The sequence below is a fragment of the Microcebus murinus genome, chromosome 24, assembly GCF_040939455.1.
Source record: "Microcebus murinus isolate Inina chromosome 24, M.murinus_Inina_mat1.0, whole genome shotgun sequence".
Classification (NCBI taxonomy): Eukaryota; Metazoa; Chordata; class Mammalia; order Primates; family Cheirogaleidae; genus Microcebus; species Microcebus murinus.
Genome location: NC_134127.1, coordinates 20,034,580 through 20,059,050, shown reverse-complemented (window position 1 = coordinate 20,059,050; position 24,471 = coordinate 20,034,580). Strand labels below are relative to the sequence as shown.

The 24,471-nt window shown below is 45.1% G+C and overlaps 2 protein-coding genes across 4 annotated transcripts in view; one reads left to right on the top strand and one right to left on the bottom strand.

Annotated features, from left to right (window-relative positions):
• Positions 1–24,471, bottom strand: part of R3HCC1 (R3H domain and coiled-coil containing 1) — a 193,043-nt gene that overhangs the window by 60,160 nt on the left and 108,412 nt on the right. The gene's annotated exons all lie outside the window — the stretch shown is intronic.
• LOC105857164 (tumor necrosis factor receptor superfamily member 10A-like) lies at positions 45–24,130 on the top strand. Its single transcript, XM_012739342.3, has 10 exons — positions 45–223; positions 6,768–6,855; positions 13,535–13,621; positions 14,373–14,466; positions 15,458–15,714; positions 16,279–16,304; positions 16,728–16,913; positions 19,317–19,406; positions 22,621–22,669; positions 23,844–24,130. Exons 1-10 carry the CDS (start codon positions 122–124, stop codon positions 24,026–24,028), a joined length of 1,164 nt encoding a protein of 387 aa, XP_012594796.2. The 5' UTR covers positions 45–121; the 3' UTR covers positions 24,029–24,130.

The following is a 24,471-nucleotide window of genomic DNA, read 5'->3' as shown; positions in this document are numbered from 1 at the left end:
ACGCAATCCGGGGTGTGTCCGAGAGCGGCGCTGCCGGCGGAGACATCTGCCTCCGACTGTGTTTGGACCCGCGTTGGAGTTTGAGTCCGCTGCACATGCGACAGGAGCGCTCCCTCTCGCCATGGGACTGGCCCCGGCAGGGCGCGTCCCAGGACCCGGCTCGCTGCTCCGGAGCCTCAAGTCCTCTATGTTCGTCGTCCTCGTGGTCCTCGGTGTCCCGTCGGTGAGTCGGCGCCGCGGTCCGTTGCTCGAGCAGAGCGCGCCTGGTCTAGAAGGGGACAGGGCATTAGGGCATAAAGAGCGGTGCCTGGCCGGGCACCTGTCGCTGGGCAAGTTCGGGGGGACGAACCTGTGGGCGGAGTCCCGGGAAGAGCGGGGACCCAGTGCGGGGCGGCCGGTGAGAAGCGCGCTCTGGGGGGACTTGCATCGAATTCCAGGACCGAGGGTCCCGGGGGCCCAGTGGGAACTGCCCAGCGGGTCACCAGGACCTGCGGCCTGGCCTTGTGCCCCTTTGCCACTTGGTCCTTGTGTCCGTTTCTTCCTCCCTCCGTCTCCCCTGTGCATTTTACTTTCTTGGATATTGAATTTAGTTGTGGTTTTTTCCCCACTCTCCACTGCCACCCTTTCCCCGCCCCTCCCCCAGCTGCCCCTTCTAGCAGCCACGCCTCCTCCGCCCTCTGCCGCCTTCTCTCCACCCGCCCCTCCCACCCGGTCCTCCCTACCTTGCTGGGGTTCAGGACAGTGACGTCATCCTAGCTCATTGCATCCTCACTGTCCTGGGCTCAAGGGATCCTCCAGTATAGCCGGGACTATAGACAAGGGCCACCAAGCCCAGCCAATTTTTCTCCTTTTAGTAGAGAGGGGCGTTTGCCTTCTGGTCAGGCTGGTCTTGAACTCCTGCCCTGGAACAATCTTCCTGCCTGGGTCTCCCAGAGTGCTAGGATTCCAGGCAGGAGCCCCCATGCCTGACCCTTAGTTGTGCTCTTTTAAAGTGTATTGTGCACTGGGATCAGTTTGATCATCTCATACTTTTAACTTTGTCTTATCCTCATTGCCTTATTAAAGGCCTAATTTAGTAATACACTAAGGGTACAGTGGTTCCCTTCTGATGACAACTGGGCAGCACCCTGTCATCAGGTGTGTCCACCACGGGAAAGGGAACTTGAGCACTTCCCAGCCCTGGGTGGGCCTCAAGGCTGACCCATCCTCTAATGTCTGACGTCTCCCCTCGCTGGTGGCTACTCTCAGGCACACAGGGGTCTCAGCAGACACTGGGTGAGCCCTCTGCAGGGCTCCTGAGTCCTCTGTGCCACTGCTTCTCCAGGGCTCTGCCCTGCACTCGCCCCTGGGAGCTCCTGTCTGTGGTCCCCTCCCTGTGCTGCAGCCTGGAGCCTGTCCTCAGGCCGTGAGCTGAGGCCACCACCATCTCACCTCATGTGTCCTGGGGGACAGTTGTTCACCCATGAAGTTGACAATGAGCCCTTGGCTCTGGGAGAGTCTGTGCCTGGGGTGGGGGGAGGACAAATAAGCCCTGTGGGAATTCTGCTTCCTGGGAGCCCACAGCTGGTGGAGGAGGTGACACCAGGGACCTAAATGAAATCAGGAGGTAGGAGATCCCACCACCCTGCCTCCCCCTCCTCCAGAGAGGCTGTGACGACTCCAGTGACATCCTGCCTCCAATTTGACTCTGGGAGAGGGGAGCCTGTGTGCTTGGGAGGAGCCAGGTTATGTTATTGTTGGGCAGGAGGATGTGGGGACATTCAGATCACTTGTGAGGATAGTGATTGTACTGGTCAGAACATGTGCTCACTGCAGCTCTTGCCCAGTGCCAAGCTCTGTGCTCAGCACTTTCTACATACTAGCACATGTGATTCTCATAACAGGCAGACTGTGCAGGGCCCCTCCCTGGCCTTGTTTTAGATGAGCAATAAGAGATGCAGAGAATTCACTCAGTGGAAGGGCTGGGCGGGGGTGAGGGAGCCTGGGGACTGGCTCACGGGGTTCTGCTGACATTTCCCCATGAGTATTCAGTGCTCCTCTGTGAGGCCCTCACTCAGCTAGAGCAAGATCACAGCTGGGGGTGTCTCTGAGAGGTTATTTGATGCTACTTCTTATTTCAAGATGTCAAACACATTTAGAGACAGGGTGCAGTGGCTCATGCCTGTGATCCTAGCACTCTGGGAGGCCAAGGCAGAAGCATCTCTGGAGGTCAGGAGTTCCAAACCAGCCTGAGCAAGAGCGAGACCCTTTCTCTACTAAAAATAGAAACAAGCTGATTTCAGACCTCAGGAAGACGTTGAGAACAAGTCTTTTAAAACTGAGATCACACCTGCTCAGTTGAAGATCAATAAGACAGTTTTTAGCGTTTGTGTGCCTTGGAGATTGTGGTTTGAGTATCAAACGTGGCTCTGAAACAGTCTAACACTTGCCGCACTTGTGGGGGAAGCAAGGCAAGGGGATCCCCTAGTTCTATGGTCCCCAACCCTGGGCCGTGGACTGGTACCAGTGTTAGGAGCCGGGCTGCATAGCAGGAGGTGAGCTGGCTGCAGGTGAGTGAGGGAAGCCTCATCTGTATTTACAGCCACTCCCCATGGCTCGCATCACCGCCTGAGCTCCTCCTGTCAGATCCACATCCCACCGCACTGCCCCCTTCCATGGCAAAGTTGTCTTCCATGAAACCAGTCCCTGGTGCCCAAAGTGTTGGGGACCACTGCCTAGTTAATGACTCACTGGGGAGGGGGCAGGGTTTGCAGAGTCTGAGTGGACAAGACCTGGAACAAGCGCTACTCTCTGTCTCTGTGTCTCTCTGTCTACCTCCTACATTCATGAGCCCAGGTCTGGGGACCGACATGACCTCACCTCTCAGGCTGCAGCCTCAGTCTCCCTTGATCAGAGACGCCCACAGACTACAGAGCCTCATCCAGCCTCACTTGCCTTTACTCCTCTGTCCCATGACTCTGACTTCACAGCTCCCTGGGGTCCCCTCTGTGTGGACTTTTCCCTCTATGTCCACCAGTCTCCCTGCCACCGATGGCATTTATCACCTCCTGGGCAGCCAGGCTCTTTGCACCTTCATCGGCTTTGAGCTTATTTTTGCCTGTGCCTGAGCTCCCTATGAACGGGAACTGTCCTACAGAAAGGAAGGGCCATGCCCTGTCCCTGACCCTCCTCGATTCCTGGCGCAGTGTGGTCACCAGTGGCCGGATATGCTCTTCCTGGGTGAATGAATAACTTGGATTCTAGGATGTGCACGCTAGCGCTGATATCCCGTCCCCATCCTGGTCACAGAGAGTGTTTCATGTGAGAGGGGCAAGCACAGAGGTGTCTAAAGACAATGCTGAGGAACTGCCCCATCCAGAGTCACCAGGAGCCAGGTGTCAAGTTTTCACTAGATGTTACCAGAGAGGTTTTTTAAAGGCACCATTTAGAGCAGGTGTCTTCAAACTTTTTTAAGTTTGGCCCAGACTCTGGGAGGCTGAAGCGGGCGGATCGCTCAAGGTCAGGAGTTCAAAACCAGCCTAAGCAAGAGCGAGATTCCGTCTCTACTAAAAATAGAAAGAAATTAATTGGCCAACCAAAAATATATAGAAAAAAATTAGCCGGCCATGGTGGCACATGCTTGTAGTCCCAGATACTCGGGAGGCTGAGGCAGAAGGATTGCATGAGCCCAGGAGTCTGAGGTTGCTGTGAGCTAGGCTGACGCCATGGCACTCTAGCCCAGGCAACAAAGTGAGACTCTGTCTCAAAAATAAAATAAAATAAGATAAACAGGGGGCCAGTTCACTGTCCCTCAGGCAGTTGGAGAGTGCACACTGTGGGCCCAGGACAAGTCGGCGGCAAAAACACCTGGCGGGCTGGATAAATGTCCTTGGCTGACCACATGTGGCCGGCGGGCCAGAGTTTAAGGACCCCTGATTTAGAGTGTTAAAAGTACCAACTCATCAGAAGTTATGATAATCCTAAATGTATATGTTCCTAATAATAGAATGTTATATTACATGAGGCAAAGATCAAAATGTTCAAAACTGGATCATTTCACCCTTTTCTCAGCAGTTGACAGAACAATCAGATGACAACATGGTAAAGGAATGACAGCTGAACACTCTCAACCCTCCTGACCCAGCTGACATTTAGAGCACACAGGCAACATCTAGTGAAGACCCATTTTCTTCCAGTGAGGGTGGCACTTTCACCAACATAGACCACAGTGTGGTCTAGAAAACAAATCTGAATGCACCCAAAAGGAATGAATCATATAGATTATGTTCTCTGATGTCAATGAAATTAAATTGTTAATCAAAAACAATATCTAGAAAGACCCCAAAATTTGGATACTAAGAACATCATTATATATATAATTCATGGTTCATAGATGAAATCAAAAGGAAATTCAAAAATATTTCAAAATAAATGTTCATTATCTAACACATGGACATATGTGGGAAGCTGCTAAATCAGTCCTTAGAGTGAGATTCCAACTTTTAATGCTTCTATTAAAAGAATAGTGGTTTGGGGGAAAATGGTTAAGACTATTAGTGGGTATGGAGTTTCTTTTTGGGGTGATGATGAACATGTCCCAAAATTGATTTTAATGTTGGTTGTACACCTCTATGAACATATTAGTAACCACTGAGTTGTTCACTTTAAAGTAGTGAATTTTATGATATGTGAATTACATCTCAGTAGCCTTCTTGAGGAAAAAAAGAAAAAGGTATAAAAATGTGTGACCTGAAGGTCCACATTAATCAACCATAAAATAAGTGTGAAATAAACTCAGAGGAAATAACAGGGAAAAATGAGTAGAAATCTATAAAATAAAATACAAACAATGAAAGGAATCAACAAACCAGGAGTTGGTTTTCAGAAATGGTCAACAAAATTAAGAAAATGCAATTAAATCAAATTTCAAAAGAAAAAAAAATAAGAACACATAATGCCAATATTAGGAATTAATGATGAGATATTATTACAACTTCTACAGCCATTAAAAGGATAATTGTGGGATCTTATGAAGCTTTATGGCAATAAATTTGAGAGCTTGGATAAAATGGACAGATTTTTTTTTTTTTGAGACAGAGTCTCACTCTGTTGCCTGGGCTAGAGTGCCAGGACATCAGCCTAGCTCACAGCAACCTCAAACTCCTGGGCTCAAGCAATCCTCCTGCCTCAGCCTCCTGAGTAGCTGGGACTACAGGCATGCGCCACCATGCCCAGCTAATTTTATATATATATATTTCCAGTTGTCCATATAATTTATTTCTATTTTTAGTAGAAACGGAGTCTCGCTCTTGCTCAGGCTGGTCTGGAACTCCTAAGCTCAAACGATCCACCTGCCTTGGCCTCACAGAGTGCTAGGATTACAGTCATGAGCCATCACGCCTGGCTCAAATTTCTTCAAATATACCATTATGCTTAGCAAAATAGCCGCAAGATGTCCAGATAATTTGAATTACTCTATAGGTATTTATGAATTTGAAATTCATTTAAAAGCTTACAAGAATGAAGGCCCTTATCATTTGGCTGATGAATTTTATAAGTATTTATAGAGGAAATAACACCAATCCTAAACAAATTGTTTCAAAAGGAGTGAACACTACTCTACTGTTTTATAAGGCCAGCATGACCCTGATACGAAAATCTGATGGACATTACAAAAAAAGAAAAATACTGGTCAATGTTCGTTATGAATATAAATGTAAAATCCTTAAACAATAGCCAGTTGAATTTAGCAGGAAGATAATATCCTATGAGCAAGTGGGGTCTATTTCAAGAAGAGAGTTGGATTAATATCTGAAAATTAATCATTGTTATTCATGATATTAACAGGATGAAGGAAAAACTATATGAATATGTTAATTGAAGCAGAAAGAGCATTTGACAAAATTTGACACCCATTCATGATAAAAATTCTCATTATATTAGAAACGGCAGAGAACTTCCTTAATCTGATAAAATGCTCTAGCATTTTATCTGGAGGTATAAAACGCTCCAGCTAACATCCGTTAAAATATTGGACAGGCATGGTGGCTCACACCTATAATCCTAGCAGTGGGATTTTGTAATCCTACAGGTTAGGGGATTGCACTTAACCTGTAGCCAAAGAAAAGGTAAGTGTTAATGAGGATGTGGAGAAATTGGGACCCTTATACCCAGTCAGTGGATATATAAAATAGTGTAGACACTATGGAACACAGTATGCCAGTTCTTCAAAAACTAAAAATAGGATTGCCAGGTGATCTAACTGTTTCACTTCTGGGTATATTCTAAAGAATTGAAAGCAGGGTTGCAAAGAGATTTTGTACATCCATGTTCTAGCACCATTATTCACAATAGCTAAAAGGTGGAAGCAACCCACGTGTCCATCAATACATGAATGTATAGACACAATGTGTCGTATACATACAGTAGGATATGAAACAGCCTTAAAAAGGAAGGAAATTCTAACACACAGTACAACATGGATGAATCGTGAGGATATTACACAAAGTGAAATATACCAGTCACATGGAAAAAAGACAAATACTATATGGGGCCACTTACACGAGACTCCTAGAGTAGTCAAATTCACGGAAACAGAAACTAAAATGGTGGTTTGCCAAGCGCTGGGGAGACAGGGGCAAAGAGACATATATGAATGATTTTAAAAGTGGGATAAAGATCAAAGTTCTATTTAGTTTGGGAGGCTGGAGGCAAAGAAATATGAGATACATTTTGTGATGGATAAGATCTGGAAGCCATTCATGCCAGTCCCTGCCTTGTCCCCACAGGTCCTAGCTCGCTCAGCCGGAAATATCACATTACCGTATCGGTCAGCTGCCACCCAGGACACCCCCAAAAGAAGGCCATGTCCAGCAGGTATGTTCTAACACTGATCTCTAACCGTTCATACCACCTGTCTCCATGTTCTTCCAGTCTCCTGGTTCCTGCAATTCCTAATTCTTTTATTCTGCAGATACCTATTGATCCTTTGCTAAATCTGAGGTCTTGACGTTATATCCCTATGTTTTCTTCTAAGAGTTTTGTAGTTTTAGCTCTTAAATTTAGGTATTTGATCTATTTTGAATCAGTTGTTGTATACAGTGTCAGATAAGGATCGAACATGATTCTTTTGCACGTGGCTATCCAGCTGCAGTTGTCCCAGCACCACTGGCTGAAAATACTATTGTTTTGCATTGAATGGCCTCGGCAGCCTTGTCGGAAATCAGCTGACCATCATATATGGGTTTACTTTTGGAATCCTAATTCTATTCCAGTGATCTGTGTCTGTCCTCTTGCCAGTACCACACTGTCTTGAATATTGTCGCTTTGTAGTGAGTTTTGAAATCAGGAACTGTGTGAGTTTGCCTACTTTGTTTTCATTTTCTGGAATTATTTTATCATGGGTCCCTTGAAATTCCCTATGAATTTTAGAATCAGCTTGTCAATTTCTAGGAAGAAGACAGCTGAGTTTCTGATTGGGATTATTTTGAACCTGTATCTCAAGCTGGAGAATACTGTTCTCTTAACAATGTACAGTCTTTTCATCCATAAGCAGGAGATGTTTTGCTATGCACTTAGATCATATTTAAATTTCAAAATAATGCCTTATAGTTTTAGACTACAAATCTTGCATTTATTTTGTGAAATTTATTCCTAAATATTTAATGCTTTTTAATGCTATTGTAAATGAATTATTTTTCTTACTTTCATTTTTGGATTTATTGTGAGGGTATAAAAATACAATGAAATTGATTTTTGTACATTGATCTTGTATTCTATAACATTGTTGGACTTATTTATCATTCATAATGCTTTTTCAGTAGAATTTTCTCTATATAAGATGATGTCATTTACATACAGACATAATTTTACCTCTTCAAGTTCAATCTGGATGTCTTTTAGTTCTTTTTCTTGCCTAATTACCCTGGCTAGAGCCTGCAGTACAATGTTGAACAAAAGCGTGAAAACAAACATCTTTTTTGAGAAAATCCTCAGTCTTCCACCGTAAGTATGATGTTAGCTGTGGGTTTTTGTAGATGCTCTTTATCATGTTTTCTTTCCTTGTGACGTCATATTCTGATTTTCCTATTGAGGTAATACTGTCCTCATATATTGAATTGGAATGTGCTCCCTCCCCTGCTATTTTTATAAAGTTTGTGATTAATTGGTATTAATTCTTCTTGAAATGTTTGGTAGAATTCAGTGGTGAAGCCATCGGTGCCTGGGGTTTTCTTTTTGGGTGATTCTTACTACTCAGTCAATATCGTTACATGTTCTAGGTCTATTCATATTGTCTATTTCATTTTGAGTCAGGTTCAGGAGTTTGTGTCTTTCTAGTAATTTGTACCTTTCATCTAAGTTACCTAATTTGTTGGCCTATAGAGGTTCACAGTATTCTTTTTTCTTTTTCTTTTCTTTTTCTTTTTCTTTTTTTTTTTTTTTGAGACAGAGTCTCACTTTGTTGCCCAGGCTAGAGTGAGTGCCATGGTGTTAGCCTAGCTCACAGCAACCTCAAACTCTTGGGCTCAAGCAATTCTACTGCTCCCTCAGCCTCCCGAGTAGCTGGGACTACAGGCATGTGCCACCATGCCCGGCTAATTTTTTCTATATATATTAGTTGGCCAATTAATTTCTTTCTATTTATAGTAGAGACGGGGTCTTGCTCTTGCTCAGGCTGGTTTTGAACTCCTGACCTCGAGCAATCCGCCCGCCTCGGCCTCCCAGAGTTCTGGGATTACAGGCGTGAGCCACCACAGTATTCTTTTATAGTCCTTTTTATTTCTGTGAGTCAGTAGCAATATCCCTTCTCTGATTTCTGATTCTAAAATAGTCATCCATTGCCTCATGATGGGAACATGTTCTGAGAAACGTGTTGTTGTGCAAACATCATGGAGGGGCCTTACACACACCCAGGCTACCCACCTAGGCTACACACCTGTACAGCATGTTATTAAATATTGTAGACAAGTATAGCACAATGGGAAATATTTGGATACCTAAACATACATGAACATAGAAAAGGCACAACAAGAATATAGCATAGCAGTACAAAAGATCTGTCTAGAACACTTACCATAAATGGAACTTGCAGAGTAGAATTTGCTCTGGATGAGCGAGTGAGTGAGTGAGGGGATGTGAAGGCCTAGGCAGTACCGTACACTAGTGCAGACTGTGTAAACGCTGTACTCTTAGGCTACACTAAATTTATTTTTAAATTTTCTTCAGTAATAAATGAACCTTAGCTTGCTGTAAGTTTTTTACTTTATAAACATTATAGGTTGTTGTGTTTTTTTTTAACTTTTTGACTCTTTCTGGTTTTGGGGGGGTTTCTTTGAGGCAGAGTCTTACTGAATTGCCTAGGTTACAGTGCCATGGTGTCAGCCTAGCTCCCAGCAACCTCAAAATCCTGGGCTCAATCCATCCTCCTGCCTCAGCCTCCCGAGTAGCTGAGACTACAGGCATGCGCCACCATGCCCAGTTAATTTTCTCTATATTTTTAGTTGTCCAGCTAATTGCTTTCTATTTTTAGTAGAGATGGGTCTCACTCTTGCTCAAACGATCCTCCCGCCTTTGCCTCCCAGAGTGCTAGGATTACAGGGGTGAGCCACGATGCCCTGCCTAAACATTTTGACTCTTGTAAATACACCTAGCTTAAAACACAAACTAATTGTATAGCTATGCAAAATATTTTTTCTCTATATCCTTATTCCACAAGGTTTTGAAAATATTTTTTTAATTTTGTCTTTTTTCTTAAAAATGAAGACACAAACACGCACATGAGCCTAGTCCTACACAGGGTCAGGATCATCAATACCAGTGTCTTCCACATCCACGACTCATTCCACAGGAAGGCCTTCAGGAGCAGTTTAACAGGCATGGAGCTGTCATCTCCTGTGATAACAATGCCTTCTTCTAGAAAACTGCCTGACGCTGCTTTAGTTTCCTTTTTATTTGTAAGTAGAGGGAGTATCGTCTAAAATATTAATAACAATACAAAGTATAGTATAGTAAATACGTAAGTCAGTCACATGGTCATATACTTCATTTTCAAGTATCATGTACTCAACATAACTGTATGAGCTATGCTTTCATGCGACTGGCAGCGCAGCTGGTGTCACCATCGTAGCCACAGATGTGTGAGTATGCATTGTGTTATGACGTCACTAGACAATGGGAATGTTTCAGCTCCATTAAACTCTTATGGGACCACCATGATATATGCAGGTCATTGTTGACTGGAACAGTGTTATGGAGTGCATGACTATAATTTTTTTTTCTGGTCAATTAGATGTTGTGAACTTGTTGATATTATTAAAGAGCCAGATTTTGGTTTCATTAATTTTCTCTATTGTTTCTCTATTCTCTCTTTTTTTTTTTTTTTTTTTTTTTTTTTTTTTGAGACAGAGTCTCGCTTTGTTGCCTAGGCTAGAGTGAGTGCCGTGGCGTCAGCCTAGCTCACAGCAACCTCAATCTCCTGGGCTCAAGCGATCCTTCTGTCTCAGCCTCCCATGTAGCTGGGACTACAGGCACGCGCCACCATGCCCAGCTAATTTTTTTATATATATATATTAGTTGGCCAATTAATTTCTTCCTATTTTTATAGTAGAGACGGGGTCTCGCTCTTGCTCAGGCTGGTTTTGAACTCCTGACCTTGAGCAATCCGCCCGCCTCGGCCTCCCAAGAGCTAGGATTACAGGCGTGAGCCACCGCGCCCTGCCTCTATTCTCTCTTTCATTAATTTCTGCTCTAATCTGTATAATTTTCTTCCTTCTGTGTGCTTTATCTTTAGTTTGCTTTTCTCTTTCCAGTATCTTAAAGGGGAGAGTTATGTTAACATATCAAAGTTATGTTATCAATTCTCTTTTCAGTACCTTAAGGGGGAAAGTTATGTTATCAATACCCGTGGTCCTACTCCCTCAATATACGCTTTGACAGCTATAAATATCCCTGTACACTTCAGCTACTTTAGCTGAATCCTATACGTTTTGTTATGTTGTGTCTTCATTTTCATTCATCTCAAAGTATTTTCTGATTTCTCTTTTGATTTCTTCTTGGACCAATTGGTTATTTAGGAGTGTGTTTTTTAATCTTTAAATAGCTGTGAGGTTCCCTAATTTCTTCCTTCTCTTGATTTCTTTGTAATGGGGGAATATACTTTGTTTTATTTCTATTCTTTTTAGTATACTAAGCTTTGTGGCGGCCTAGCATATGGCTTATTCTGGAGAGTGTTCTATGTGCACTTCCAAAAGACATACATTTTGTCGTGGTTGGGTAGAGTGTTCAATAAATGTCTGTTAGGTCTAGTTGGTTTATAGTGTTGTTCGAGTCTACTATTTCCTTATTGATCTTTCTTTCTATTTCTTGTATGAATTCCTATAGGTAAAGAAAATTATGCTTTTCAGTGTGATTTGTGTTGCAAGTATTTTCTTCTAGTTTGTTTTTGTCTTGCTAATGATTTCTTTCTAATTTTTACATTGTGAACTTAATGCAAGTTTTATGGTTCCTTGTCCTACTGTGAAGGTCCTTCTCCTCTCCAAATCAATAAAACAAATGTCTCATGTGCTTTTGTACTACTTGTGTGGTTTCATATTTTACAATTAACTTGTTGATTTACCTGTCTTATTATCTTATAAGGAAAGCATAACAAAGAAACTTTATGATTTGTCAGCAGTAACCTTAGCTGCCCCAGCACCATTATAGAATAATCACATTTTTATTCTATCATTGATACCAAGTGTCATCATCCTACTATAGGAGTAGGAGACCAGGAGACAGGGCTGAGACCTGATGCAGGATTTGCAGAGTGGATGCAGGTGTGAAAGTAAATGACTCTCAGACAGAAGCTAAGTGGAGGGTCTGATAACCACAGGCAAGGAACTGCTTGTCAGCTACCTCTGTCACCTTGCATGAACTTTGGCTAATTACAGTGTCATTTGCACTACAGTTTAAAAATGTGTCCATCCTTGAAATCACCACGTCATTTCGGAGACCACTGTATAATGTACAAAAACAGGAGGGAGCCCCATTCTTTTAGTTACTACCTAAATTCTTAGTGAAAAAAAGCCAAGCCCTTAGGCTTGAATGTTCCTCCCCTCAATTAGTAGGATTTCAAAAGTCCAAAAACCACTTCCTCCCAGGAAGCTGTTCTTTTCCAGCTTATCCGCTCTCTCTTGCTCCGGACAGTGTACTTTCCCTTTCAATAAAAAAAGCTGCCGCTTGCTTTGTTCATGTTGCTTACTAAATGTCTTTTCCCCAACAATAACCAAGAAGCTGGAACAACCTCCACTCAGAGGCTGCCAATAAGAACACATTATTTTGCAAAGTGGATTTTTTTTTTTTTTTTTTTTTTTTTTGAGACAGAGTCTCGCTTTGTTGTCCAGGCTAGAGTGAGTGCCGTGGCGTCAGCCTAGCTCACAGCAACCTCAAACTCCTGGGCTCGAAGGATCCTTCTGCCTCAGCCTCCCGAGTAGCTGGTACTACAGGCATGCGCCACCATGCCCGGCTAATTTTTTATATATATATCAGTTGGCCAATTAATTTATTTCTATTTATAGTAGAGACGGGGTCTCGCTCTTGCTCAGGCTGGTTTTGAACTCCTGACCTTGAGCAATCCACCCGCCTCGGCCTCCCAAGAGCTAGGATTACAGGCGTGAGCCACCGCGCCCGGCCTGCAAAGTGGATTTTATTTAAGTTTGGTTTTCTAAAAGTATCTTTCAATATAGATGAATATGAATCAAAGAGGAGGGAGAAATAGACCCTGTAGGGGAGAGTGAGGTCACCTGAAGGTGAAGGTCAAGCTTCAGAACTTGGCTCAGAACCCCCAGTAGCAACGGCTGGTGCAGGTCTTCTCCCCATACCTGGAGACAGCCTCTGCATTCCAGGGCAGCATTAGGTGGCCCCTTTCTTTGGATTATTCTTGGACCCTACAGAGGTAGCACCCATTTTGCATTCCAAGTCTTCCCATGGCGGGTGGCGTGAGCTGTCGCTGAAGGCCTTCCCTTCATTAGTGTGTTACTTCTGTGCCCATTTGTGTCTTCTACTGTCCAGGAGCACATTGGGCGCAAGGATTAGGACTTTCTCCTGTGAGTCTGAGGCCCTAGGTGATGTCGTGTTGGCCTCTAGGCCCATGTGGTTATTGATCCTTCAAACACATCCATTCTGAATTGAGATGTTGTGAGTGAGAAATACGCTGGACTAGTATTAAAAATAAAGTAAAATATCTCAATGCTTTCTATTGCTTACATGTAGATATGATGATGTTGTGGATATTTAGGAACAACCAATACAGTGTTAAAAGTAATTTGACCTCATTCTCTTCTCTGTGTCCATATGGATACTATGAATCTAAATGTCGTGCATGGCTCCTGGTACATATATGTCAGTAGCGCAGGTTGGAGCTGTACAGCAGATGCAAAATCGATGACCAGAGCAAACTGGGTAGGTGGATTTCCCTGTTTAGATTCCACTGATGGCCAAAGGAGAAATTTCCTATCACCACTGCCAGCCCCTGGAAATTCTGTGGTGATTCATTCACTGGCTTTTCTCTCCCATCCAGATTTCCCCTCTGTCTTCACTTGTTTTGACCATATACCTGGTGAGGATAACACCAGTCATGTGAACGATCTGCCTCACTGCTTACCATGTAAGTCTTGTAAATCACATATAGAACACGCTCACCCAACCCAGAGATGCAGTGCAGCGTGGGAAGGCGGGGGTTGTAGCCCACATGAGTCTGGGAACCAAGTTCTAGTCCCACTTGGTTTTTATCATGTCCTGTTCCATGATTATGTATGAGGTCAATAATATAAAATACAGGCCAATTATTTTTATAATGCATGCCCCCTGGCAGGAAAATCTTTTATACTACCAGTTGGAAGGGGGTGGAGGGTAACTTACAGCATGGGGAAGGCGTGGCCCAGGGCAAAGTGCTGGGTTTCAGCCATGACCAAGTTCTGGTCCTGGGCCTGGCTCAACCCAGCTCTGGGCTCCTGGCAGTGATTCCGCCACTCTCATCCTCATGTCCTCAGGCCCCTCCCTCCTCACCAGCAGGGCCAGGCTCTGGGGAAGTCACCCAAGGGCTCCTCTCCTGCCAGGGTCTCTCAGGTTCGACCCCTGCGCCTCCCTTAGTATCGACCGTGTTATCTAAATGATTCTTTTCCCATAATCTAATGGAAGAGGTCATGAATGTTGGTCCGTTTTATATGACTTTGACTATTGGTGACAGCTGAAGGGTGGCTGTCCTCTGTGTGCCCCGAGTGGGCTGGTGTAGAATCTGGCCCTCAGAGCTCCTTGGTGACCTGAGCTGAGCTGAGTGGGAAGGGGTTAGGGTGGTGAGGAAGGGGTGAGGGACACGCCAAGCAAACGTATCCCCAAAAACTTTTCCTTTGCTGTAGATGAAGAGGAGAGAAATCTCTGCAATAGGACCACAAAAACACACGGTTGGTGCAAAGTAGATTCCTCTGACTTCTACTGGAAGTGCCGCGCTGGGTGAGACATGAGAGGCATGACGCTCCCTGCAGTTCAAAGGAACCCCCAGCAACCAGAGTTTCCTTGTGCCCTTTTCTGTCCCCTGAACTCCATGGGGCCTCAACCCTGTTAGGGCATCCCTGACCCACTGGGGTGTCCTCAGCCTGCAGTGGCACCTCCTGGCCTATCTTCCTGTCCCCACCCCAGCCCCTGCCGCAGCCCCTTCCCCCACCTCCCCAGCACGTGTCCCACTGGGCACAGGAGGCCATGACTTAGGGCCCATGATATTCTTCGGAACTCACGAAATATTTTATTTTGAAATCACAAGACAAATAATCCAGCCTGGGATATATTAATATTTATCCTTAAACTGATAGAGTCCTAAAATGTAATTTTTAGTGATTATTTTATCCAAGAAGGTTCCATGCAGACAAAAGTGTCCATGACACACAGAGTTCACAATAAGGCCATGGGTGTAGCTCCTTCTAGAGTCCCATGACAACCTGAGCCAATGGCATCTTCACTCAGGTCCTGGTCCCTCAAGATCTTCTTGTCCCTCTTTGGGGTTTCAGGGATGGAGAGTGATGACTCTTCTCTGATCCCAGTGCTCGCTGTGACGGGGAGGGATGGGCAGACAGGTGGGGACGGGAGCTCAGGGCTATTGGGGTTGGCTGGAGGATGTGGCTCAGCTTGTGGCCACATGGGCCTCCCCCCTACCCTGGAGGGAGGTTCCTGCTAACTTAGGGGTTTCCCCGCAGCCCAGGGAAGCCCCGAGTGCCCCGAGCAGAGGAGGCTCCTGGAGGCCGCAGCCCTGACCACGGAGCAGGGAGCCCGAGGGGCTGCAGTTCACGTGCTCAGATCCTTCCCCGGACTTAGCAAGGGAGAGCGGGCCCCAGAGACAGGAGAAGCCCTTCTTTCCCTGTCACCTACTCAGGGACAGTGGGCAGGAGAGTGGCTCCTCTTTCATCCCATCTGGCCAGCTTTCCCTCACAGAATCCCACGTCTCCTCCAGGTGCTCCCATGAGATACTGAATAACGTGTCTTGTACTCTTGAGAGTTACAATGCGTCCCTTTCCAAAAGACCACCTACTAAGGCATCTGTGACAGTCCCGGCTCCTCGAGTGTTAGTGACCAGTGGCCCGGGGAATACCACCTCTCACCACCCTTCCTCAGACGATGAGATCCTGGTGAAGGTGATGTTGGGTATCTTCGGGCCTTTCACATTCCTACTGTTGCTGATATGTCTTTCTTGCTGGTGCACCCGCACAGGTATGTGCTGGCTGAGGGAGAGACCGCTGGGTACTCGTTGCCCCTCCCTCACCCTGCTCCACAGGCAGAATCAACCTCCCCTGTCCCCCAAGTCCTTGTCACCCTGTGGTGGTCACTCCATTTCCCACCTGATGGGCACCCTGCTCCACCCAGGACCAGGATGTCACCAGTCCCTCTCCCGGGGCTGGGGAGCCCTCCCCTCCCAGGTCTGGAGGGCGGGGCGGCCCCTCCCCCTTCCATCTTCAGGGCCAGCCAGGGCAGAGAGGACGTCGGCTCCTCCACTGGGGACCAGGGTCAGGACCAGACATGCCCAGGGGGTTCATACGGCTTTGGTCAGCACGGAACCACACAGAGATTTCACATGTGTTTATTTTTACTGTGTTTTCTCCTCCTGCCCCCCCTGAGGGTACCCCAGAGTTGGAAAGGCCCCATCCCTGTCCCCAGGCCGGGGCTGCTTGTCCAGCGTCTCAGCCCCCAGCCCAGCCCTGCCTGGACACTGCCCTCAGGGAGGGGATGCTGCATGGGCCCCTCCCCACTTGCTAAGGGGACCCCCTTCTCTTCCAGAATGCTGCAAGGCCCTTAAGAGCAAGGTGAGAGTAAGTTGGTTTCTCCAGGACCTGGGGGCACCAAGTGCTCATGAGCTGCTTCCTGCCCACACGGAGCCCTGGGTGGGGTGTCCCCACTGTCCTGCACACTGTGCTCGCTCTCTGCAGTGGCCGGGGCTCTGGCTGACTGTGAGGGCACATGGCTGCTTTAAGCACCCCACAGGCCAGTGGGCCGTGCTGCAGCCCTGTCCTTCCTGCAGCGTGGGTGACACCCCCACCCCGCAGCTCTGCTCCCTGGGGATGGGTGTGACCAGGGGCGTGGTGCCAGCAGCACATGCTGGATGTGCTCAGCCTCTGCCCACCTGGGGCGACCCCACTGGGAGGGGTGGGGATGGCAGGATCAGCAGTGCCCGGGCGAGCTGTGGGGGCCCTGAATGGACTCCTGAGTCAGCTCTTTGCCTCCCCAAGGTCATTTCCTGGTGGTGTGGGTCCCCACAATGGCCTGAGGCTAAGGACAATGCCCGTAAAGAGATCCGGGACATCACAGGCTCCTCTTATTCCACCCTGGACTCTGAGCAGAGAATGGAAAGCCAGGAGCTGCCATTGCTGACAGGTGTCAGTGTAACATCCTCATGGGAGACAGAGCCTCTGCTGGTAAGTGTGGTCAGCTCTGCTGTGTCCAGGACTTTGTTGATAGAGAACAAGGTCACTGCCTTGGCTGTCATGGCCCAGGGGAAGGTGGAGCCTGAGGGAACAGAGGGACTGCCTGGGTCAGAGGGACTGCAAGAGAAGGGGTGTGGGGGATGGGCGGCGCATCGGAGGGATTGAGGGACTGCAGGGAATGGGGCTCCATGGGCCTCACTGCTTACTGAATAAGGGTGGCTTGATCTCTGCCATGTACTCCTAACAGAACTCAGGGAGCCCTTCCTCATAACAGCAGGAATATTAAATTTACTGCAGAAGTATTATTACATAGGACATGCTGGATGTAAATCTTTGTCCAGATTTCTGATCATCAGAGACATCTTAGCAGTGGAATTTTTGAGCCAATGTGTGGAAGTGCTGTTTATTGTACACACACGCACACACACACCCCTGGTTTTGGTTTCTGTCAGTTCATACATTTTGCTCTGAACGTGAGTGCTATTCCTTCTCTGTTTTTGCTATAGAAAGACAGTCATTGTTTTAAAGGTGAATTTCTTTGTTCTGACTATTTTTGCATGTGACCAGCATCTTGTCTATCAGAGTGTTATAAGATGTGCTCTCCTTCCTGTCCACTGTCTCAGTCACAGATATGGATCCCTAACTTCTTGCTGTCCTTTCCTTTGGTCTAATATTTTCATGTGTACATGTTTTTATTTTTAACTAATGAATTCTGTAGATACATTTACTTTTGCATTGCTTATAGCTTCAGAAAGATCATTCTCCAACATATGCTGAACATCTCTAATTTCTTATAGAGATATTTTGCAATAATTTGATTTTTGCAGAGAACTTTATAATCTAAATGGAATGTATTTTGTGATTTGATATGAATTGAGGTCCTTCCTGAATTGTTCCAGTTACTATTTGGTTTTTCCAACTGCCTTTAGCCACTAATTCTCTGGTTTCCTTTTGCTTTCAGTCTGTCCTTAATAACTGGTGACATGTTAATATAGACAATGATGTACTGCCACCTAGACCCTTCCTTTCTAACATCAGCACCCATTTGTTATTTAACAAAGAAAATGTAAACACAAAGAAAAACATTTTTAGAAAGTCATTAATCCCTCCCACTTGATTAGGGGCTTTGGCATTTTTCAAAAGAGGTTAATACTCACTTAACCACTTCAGCATGAGCATCGACTATAGTCGATAGCCACAGATGAACACGCACAGCTGAGTGTCGACTATAGCCAACAGCCGTGATATAAAGGTGCACAGCCGAGCGTCAACTTCAGCCTTAGTAACAAAACTTGACTTTTCTAATTTTTCATTTATCAAAATAAAATTGTGAACATTTAAAAATAACGTAATAAAAACATATATGTATATGTTATCTATTCTGATTTACATTACAAATAAAGCTTTCCTCATCACACAAGAGCAAAACAGATTCGTCGTCAATGCACAGCACAAACTATTGTGCAAATATGAGTGCCAGCTATGGGCAAGGTTTTGCGGCCGGTGAGCACCGTACCAAAGTGGTTAAAGTGAGAAAACTTAAACAGTATAGAAAGGTACTAAGTGAGTGAAGAAAACATCCTCCACTCCCCCGCACCCTGAACCCTGGATCTTTTTTCTGGGGTGACTCTGAAAGATAATTTCTTGTGATTCTTTGTCCAAATCTTGAAGCATAAGTGTATCTGTATGTGAAAGATATTTTATTGTATATAATATACTTCCACATAATGCAATTAATTTTCTAATATATTTCAAAATCCAGTAGAGCAAATACCTCCTCCTTAATTTTACAAAATTACCATTTTACTTAGATAAAAGTTATAATTGTTTCATAACATTTTCTCCATGTCCTAAATAATCATTCAAATTTGTATGGAATTTACCTTAAATGTTAAAAAGTAATCTAGGAAGAATTGGAATCTTGTTAATATTCAATATTTTTTTATTCCCAGAAGATGACATCTTTACCTACCTGGATAGCTAAATCTCTAGTCATGCCAGGGAATTTTCCTCAGTTATTCTTTCAAATAGGTTTTCCATGATTTTTTTGTTTTTGTTTCTTCTTTTCCCTCAGGGATACCTATCATTCTCATATTAGCTCACTTTGCATAATTCCATACTTCTCTCCGTGATTGTTCAGTCTTCTTTGTTCTTTTTACTACATTTTCTCCTGACAGTGATACCTCAAAATCCTTATCTTCCAGCCCTGAAACTATTTCTTCTGCTTGGTTTAGTCTGTTGTTAAAGCTTTCTGCTGTGTTTTCAAATTCCCTAATGGCTATTTCATTTCCTTAAGTTCTGTTATCTCTTTTGTAATGTTATCTATCTCTTAAGTGAATTTTTCTGCTATGTCTTCAATTTTATGTAATTTAATTAATTAATTTATTTATTTAGAGACAGAGACAGCAGACAATAAAACGCCAGGTGCTGCCAGTGCAATCCAGTGTCAACATAACATCCCAAGGGGAGACACAGCCTCTGCTGGTGAGTGTGGTCAGTTCTGCCCTGTCGAGGACTTTGTTGATAGAGAGTGAGGCCTGTGCCTCGGCTGTCCTGGCCCAGGGGAAGGTGGAGCCTCAGGAACAGAGGGACTGCCAGGGACAGAGGGACTTCAGGACAAAGGGGAGTGGGCAGGGGACTGGAGGGAGGAAGGCACTGCAGGGGATGGGGCTCCATGGGCCCCAGTGATTACTGACTAAGGGTGGCTCAATCTCTGCCATGTACTCCTAACAGAACTCAGGGAGCCCTTCCTCAGAACTTCAGGAGTGTTAAATTTACTCCAAAAGTATTATTACATTGAACATATTGGACAGAAATCTCTGTCCAGATTTCTCATCATGCTTTACAGAGACATCTTGGCAGTACAATTTTTGAGTCAATGTGTGGAAGTGCTGTTTACTGTACACACACAGACACACCTGGTTTTGGTTTCTATCAGTTCATACATTTTGATGTGAAAATGAGTGCTGTTCCTTCTCTCTTTTTGCTATAGAAAGACAGTCATTGTTTTAAAGGTGAATTTCTTTGTTTTGACTATTTTTGCACGTGACCAGCATCTTGTCTATCAGAGTGTTGTAAGAAGATGTGCTCTCCTTCCTGTCCACTGTCTCAGTCATAGATATGGATCCCTAACTTCTTGCTGTCCTTTCCTTTGGTCTAATATTTTCATGTGTACATATTTTAATTTTAACTAGTGAATTCTGTAGATACATTTACTTTTGCATTGCTTATAGCTTTAGAAAGATCATTCTCCAACATATGCTGAATGTCTCTAATTTCTAATGGAGATATTTTTGCAATGATTTGATTTTTGCAGAGAACTTTATAATCTAAATGGAATGTATTTTGTGATTTGATATGAATTGAGGTCCTTCCTGAATTGTTCCAGTTACTATTTGGTTTTTCCAACTGCCTTTAGCCACTAATTCTCTGGTTTCCTTTTGCTTTCAGTCTGTCCTTAATAACTGGTGACATGTTAATATAGACAATGATGTACTGCCACCTAGACCCTTCCTTTCTAACATCAGCACCCATTTGTTATTTAACAAAGAAAATGTATAGAAAATGAAAAACATTTTTAGAAAGTCATTAATCTCTCTTGCTTAATTAAGAGCTTTGACATTTTTCAAAAGAGGTTAATACCTGTTTACAGTGAGAAAACTTAAACAGTATAGAAAGATACTGAGTGAGTGAAGAAAACATTCTCCAATCCCCCCCTGCACACCAAACCCCGGATCTTTTTCCTGGGATGACTCTGAGAGATAATCTCTTGTGATTCTTTGTCCAAATCTTGAAGCATAAGTGTATCTGTATGTGAAAGATATTTTATTGTATGTAATACACTTCCACATAATGCAATTTTCTAATATGTTTCAAAATCCAGTAGAGCAAATACCTCCTTAATTTTACAAAATTACCATTTTACTTCGATAAAGTTAGAATTGTTTCATAACATTTTCTCCATGTTGTAAATAATCATTTGAATTTGTATGGAATTTACCTTATATGTTAAAAAGTAATCTAGGAAGAATTGGAATCTTGTTAATATTCAATATTTTTTTATTCCCAGAAGATGACATCTTACCTACCTGGATAGCTAAATCTCTAGTCATGCCAGGGAATTTTCCTCAATTATTCTCTGAAATAGGTTTTCCATGCTTTTTTTATTTTGTTTCTTCTTCTCCCTCAGGGATACCTATCATTCTCATATTAGCTCACTTTGCATAATTCCATACTTCTCTCCGTGATTGTTTAGCGTTCTTTGTGGTTTTTACTATAATTTCTACTGACTGGGTTACCTCAAAATCCTTATCTTCCAGCCCTGAAACTATTTCTTCTACTTGGTTTAGTCTTTGTTAAAGCTTTCTGCTGTGTTTTCAAATTCCCTAATGACTGTTTCAATTCTTTAAATTCTGTTATCTCTTTTGTAATGTTATCTATCTCTTAAGTGGATTTTTCTTCCATGTCTTCATTTTTCTTTTTCTTTTTTGCTTTGTTTAAGGTGGCATTCTACTATCTCTTCAATTCCTTTCATCTTATTTGACATCCATAATCTGAATTTCATATCTGTCGTTTCAGCCATTTCCTTTTGTTTGGAGTTTATTGATGGAGAGCAATTGTGCCCCTTTGGGGGTGTTGAGACAACCTGTTTTCTCATGTTGCCAGAATTTTTATCCTTGTTTCTTCTCATCTGGGGCCTCTTCTCTCAGCTCAAAACAGACAGTAGACATGGTCCATCTGTTCTCCTCTGCTTGACCCTCTGTTGCTCAGTGAAGATAGGGACGGTCCCCGTATGGTGTGCTTGGGTCCCACTTGGATACTTCAGCAGGCAGGAGAGGAGCAGATGCACTGTGAACCTTTAACATTGCTGCTCTGCTGCACCCCCTTGGTTCCCCAGTGGTTGTCACAGGGCCATTGTGGTAAGACAAACCTGTGGTGCAAGGTGCACAAGGGACATGGGGCTGGCCCACAGGATGGGGCATGCACTTGGGATGGAGCAGGTATGCTGAGTTTGGTGTACATGCATGTGGGCCTGGGCAGCCTGAATGCCAGCCACACAAGTGGGGTGAGACACATGTGGAGTGTGACACTGTGCAGGGTGTGGCAGGCCCACAGAACACTGCACACAGGCTGGGTGGAATAAGCCCACAGGGCAGAGCAGGCCTGTTGGGCATGGAGCCTGGGGGGGATGGAGCAAGCCCATGGGGTGCAGCACACATGCACATGGACCAGGGCAGCCATGACCGCAGGCAAGGAGGCAGGGCAGGCTGCACCAAGGACAGAGCACATAGGATGCCTGCATGGGACAATTCTTACTGCAAAGTGCCCTTATATGTAGACTCTAATGAGCCACCTATAGAGCCTGTGAGGACTGGTTGTCTCCTCTTGGGTTTGGATGGGAATTGACCAGAAGGAGACTTCATAGTTGGTTTGAATATTCTGTTTAGTTGGGTGATGGTCATACAGGTGACTACGTGGAATGGAACACTTAGGAAGTGAGCATTTATTGAAAGTAAATGAGTAACCAGCACACAGAGCCTGTGAGCTACGCAGGAAGGAAGGTTTATATTCATCTCCATAGAGACCCAGAGGGGAAGTGATATGTCGAAGCTATCATAGCTGGATGGATGGCTGTCAGGCCACAGTGGAATCTTAGATTCCTGACTCTGACCCAGGGTGTCCCCACTATGTGTTCCAGGCACAGGCAGAAGCTGAAGGGTCTCCCAAGAGCGCTGAGCCCACTGATGGTAAGTGTTTTGTTCCCGGTGATGAAGCAGGAGGACAGGGAAAAGAGACAGTGTCCTAACTGCCATCCCCTACAGCTGATATGGTTCTACCAGAGCATTCGATGCTGGAAGCAGAGGAGCCTATGCTATTGTCACTGGACCCTAAATGCCCCTCTCCCACTTCTTCTAATCCCCACTCTACGTGACCTTCTCTGCACCCTAACAAGGACCCTAACAACTCTGTCCGTGCCCTCGCCCACCTCCTCCATCCTCCCTTGTTCAGAATATTGGCCTGCTGCAGCCTGGCCAAGAGCCTCCAGAGAGACTGGGCTGTCCTGCATGGCACTCACTTGGCCCAAATGCTGAGCTGTAGTATAAACTGCAGACAGTATTCCTAAGACTTAATGCAAAAAGACTTAATGCAAAATTGTCTCATTAATAATATTTTGTATATTGATTACATGATAGAATAATAATATTTTGCATATCATAACTTAGGTAATATATATTACTAAAATGAGTGTTACTTGCTTCTTTTCATTTTCTTTAAATGTGACTGTTAGAAAACACAGTCTCATGTTCCTGGCTATTCTCTGTCCCTAAGGACAGCACTGTGCAGCACGTCGCACATATCTCATTTAATCCATTCGCAGTATGGTGGGCTGGGTAGGGTTCCTCCGTTTTAAGGTTGACTTTTTGCTAGAGTCTGTCACCCTGCTTGGCCCTGGCCTTTCTGCAGGTGTAGTCTCGGTCACCCTGGGACCAGCCCCCGTGACATGTGCAGCCCAGCAGCTTCCCTCCTCTGAGTCGCTGCTGCACCCACTGTCTGCCCTTCCCTCCGGCTCGTACCCCACGTTGCTGTCTGCCTCCACAGTGTCCCTCCATCCTCCCCAGGGGGCTGCAGCCCTGCCCGAGGGCAGGATTCTCTGGTGACCTTGACTCTCCCGGAGCAACTTGGCTGCAGGTGGGGCCCCGGCAGTGTGTGCTGGGGCTCTGTGGATGGGGAGCAGGTCGGGGCGCTGGAGCGGCAGGTCTCCATGCAGGAGAGCTCACTAGGTTCTAGGGTTCTAGGCCTGATGCAGGATGCTCTGTCTTTCTGAACTGAGTCCCAACTCACCTGACTGTCTCTGTGGCTCTTCTCCACCTAGCTCTGAGGCAGTTCTTTGACTACTTCCCAAATGTCTTGTCCTTTAAGTCCCAGAACCCGCTGCTGAACCTGTTCCTGAACCTGTTCCTGAACCTGCTCCCGAACCTGCTCCCGAACCTGCTCCCGAACCTGCTCCTGAACCTGCTCCCGAACCTGCTCCCGAACCTGCTCCTGAACCTGATCCTGAACCTGATCCCGAAGCTGCTGCTGAAGCTGAGGAGGCTGACGAATAATGACATTCGCGTGAGCAGAGCCTGCACTGTGTGCCCGGAGGACACCTTGTATGAAATGCTGGTGAGACGTATCAGCAGGACGGGGCGGGAGGCCTCAGACAGTCTGGGACAAAGACATGCAAAGGAGACCATCGAGGCCCACCTGGTGGGCTCCGGGACATTCATCTGTCTAGATGCAGGGTCTGCTATGTCATTGGTGTGAAAGATATAGGTACTTCTATACTTCTATGTCTGTTTATTTTTTTATTTATTTATTTAATTTTTTTTGGAGACAGATTGTCACTCTGTTGCCCGGGCTAGAGTGCAATGGCATCAGCCTAGCTCACAGCAACCTCAGACTCCTGGGCTCAAGCGATCCTTCTGCCTCTCAACCTCTCAAGTAGCTGGGACTATAGGCACACGCCACCATGCCCAGCTAATTTTTCTATATATTTTTAGTTGTC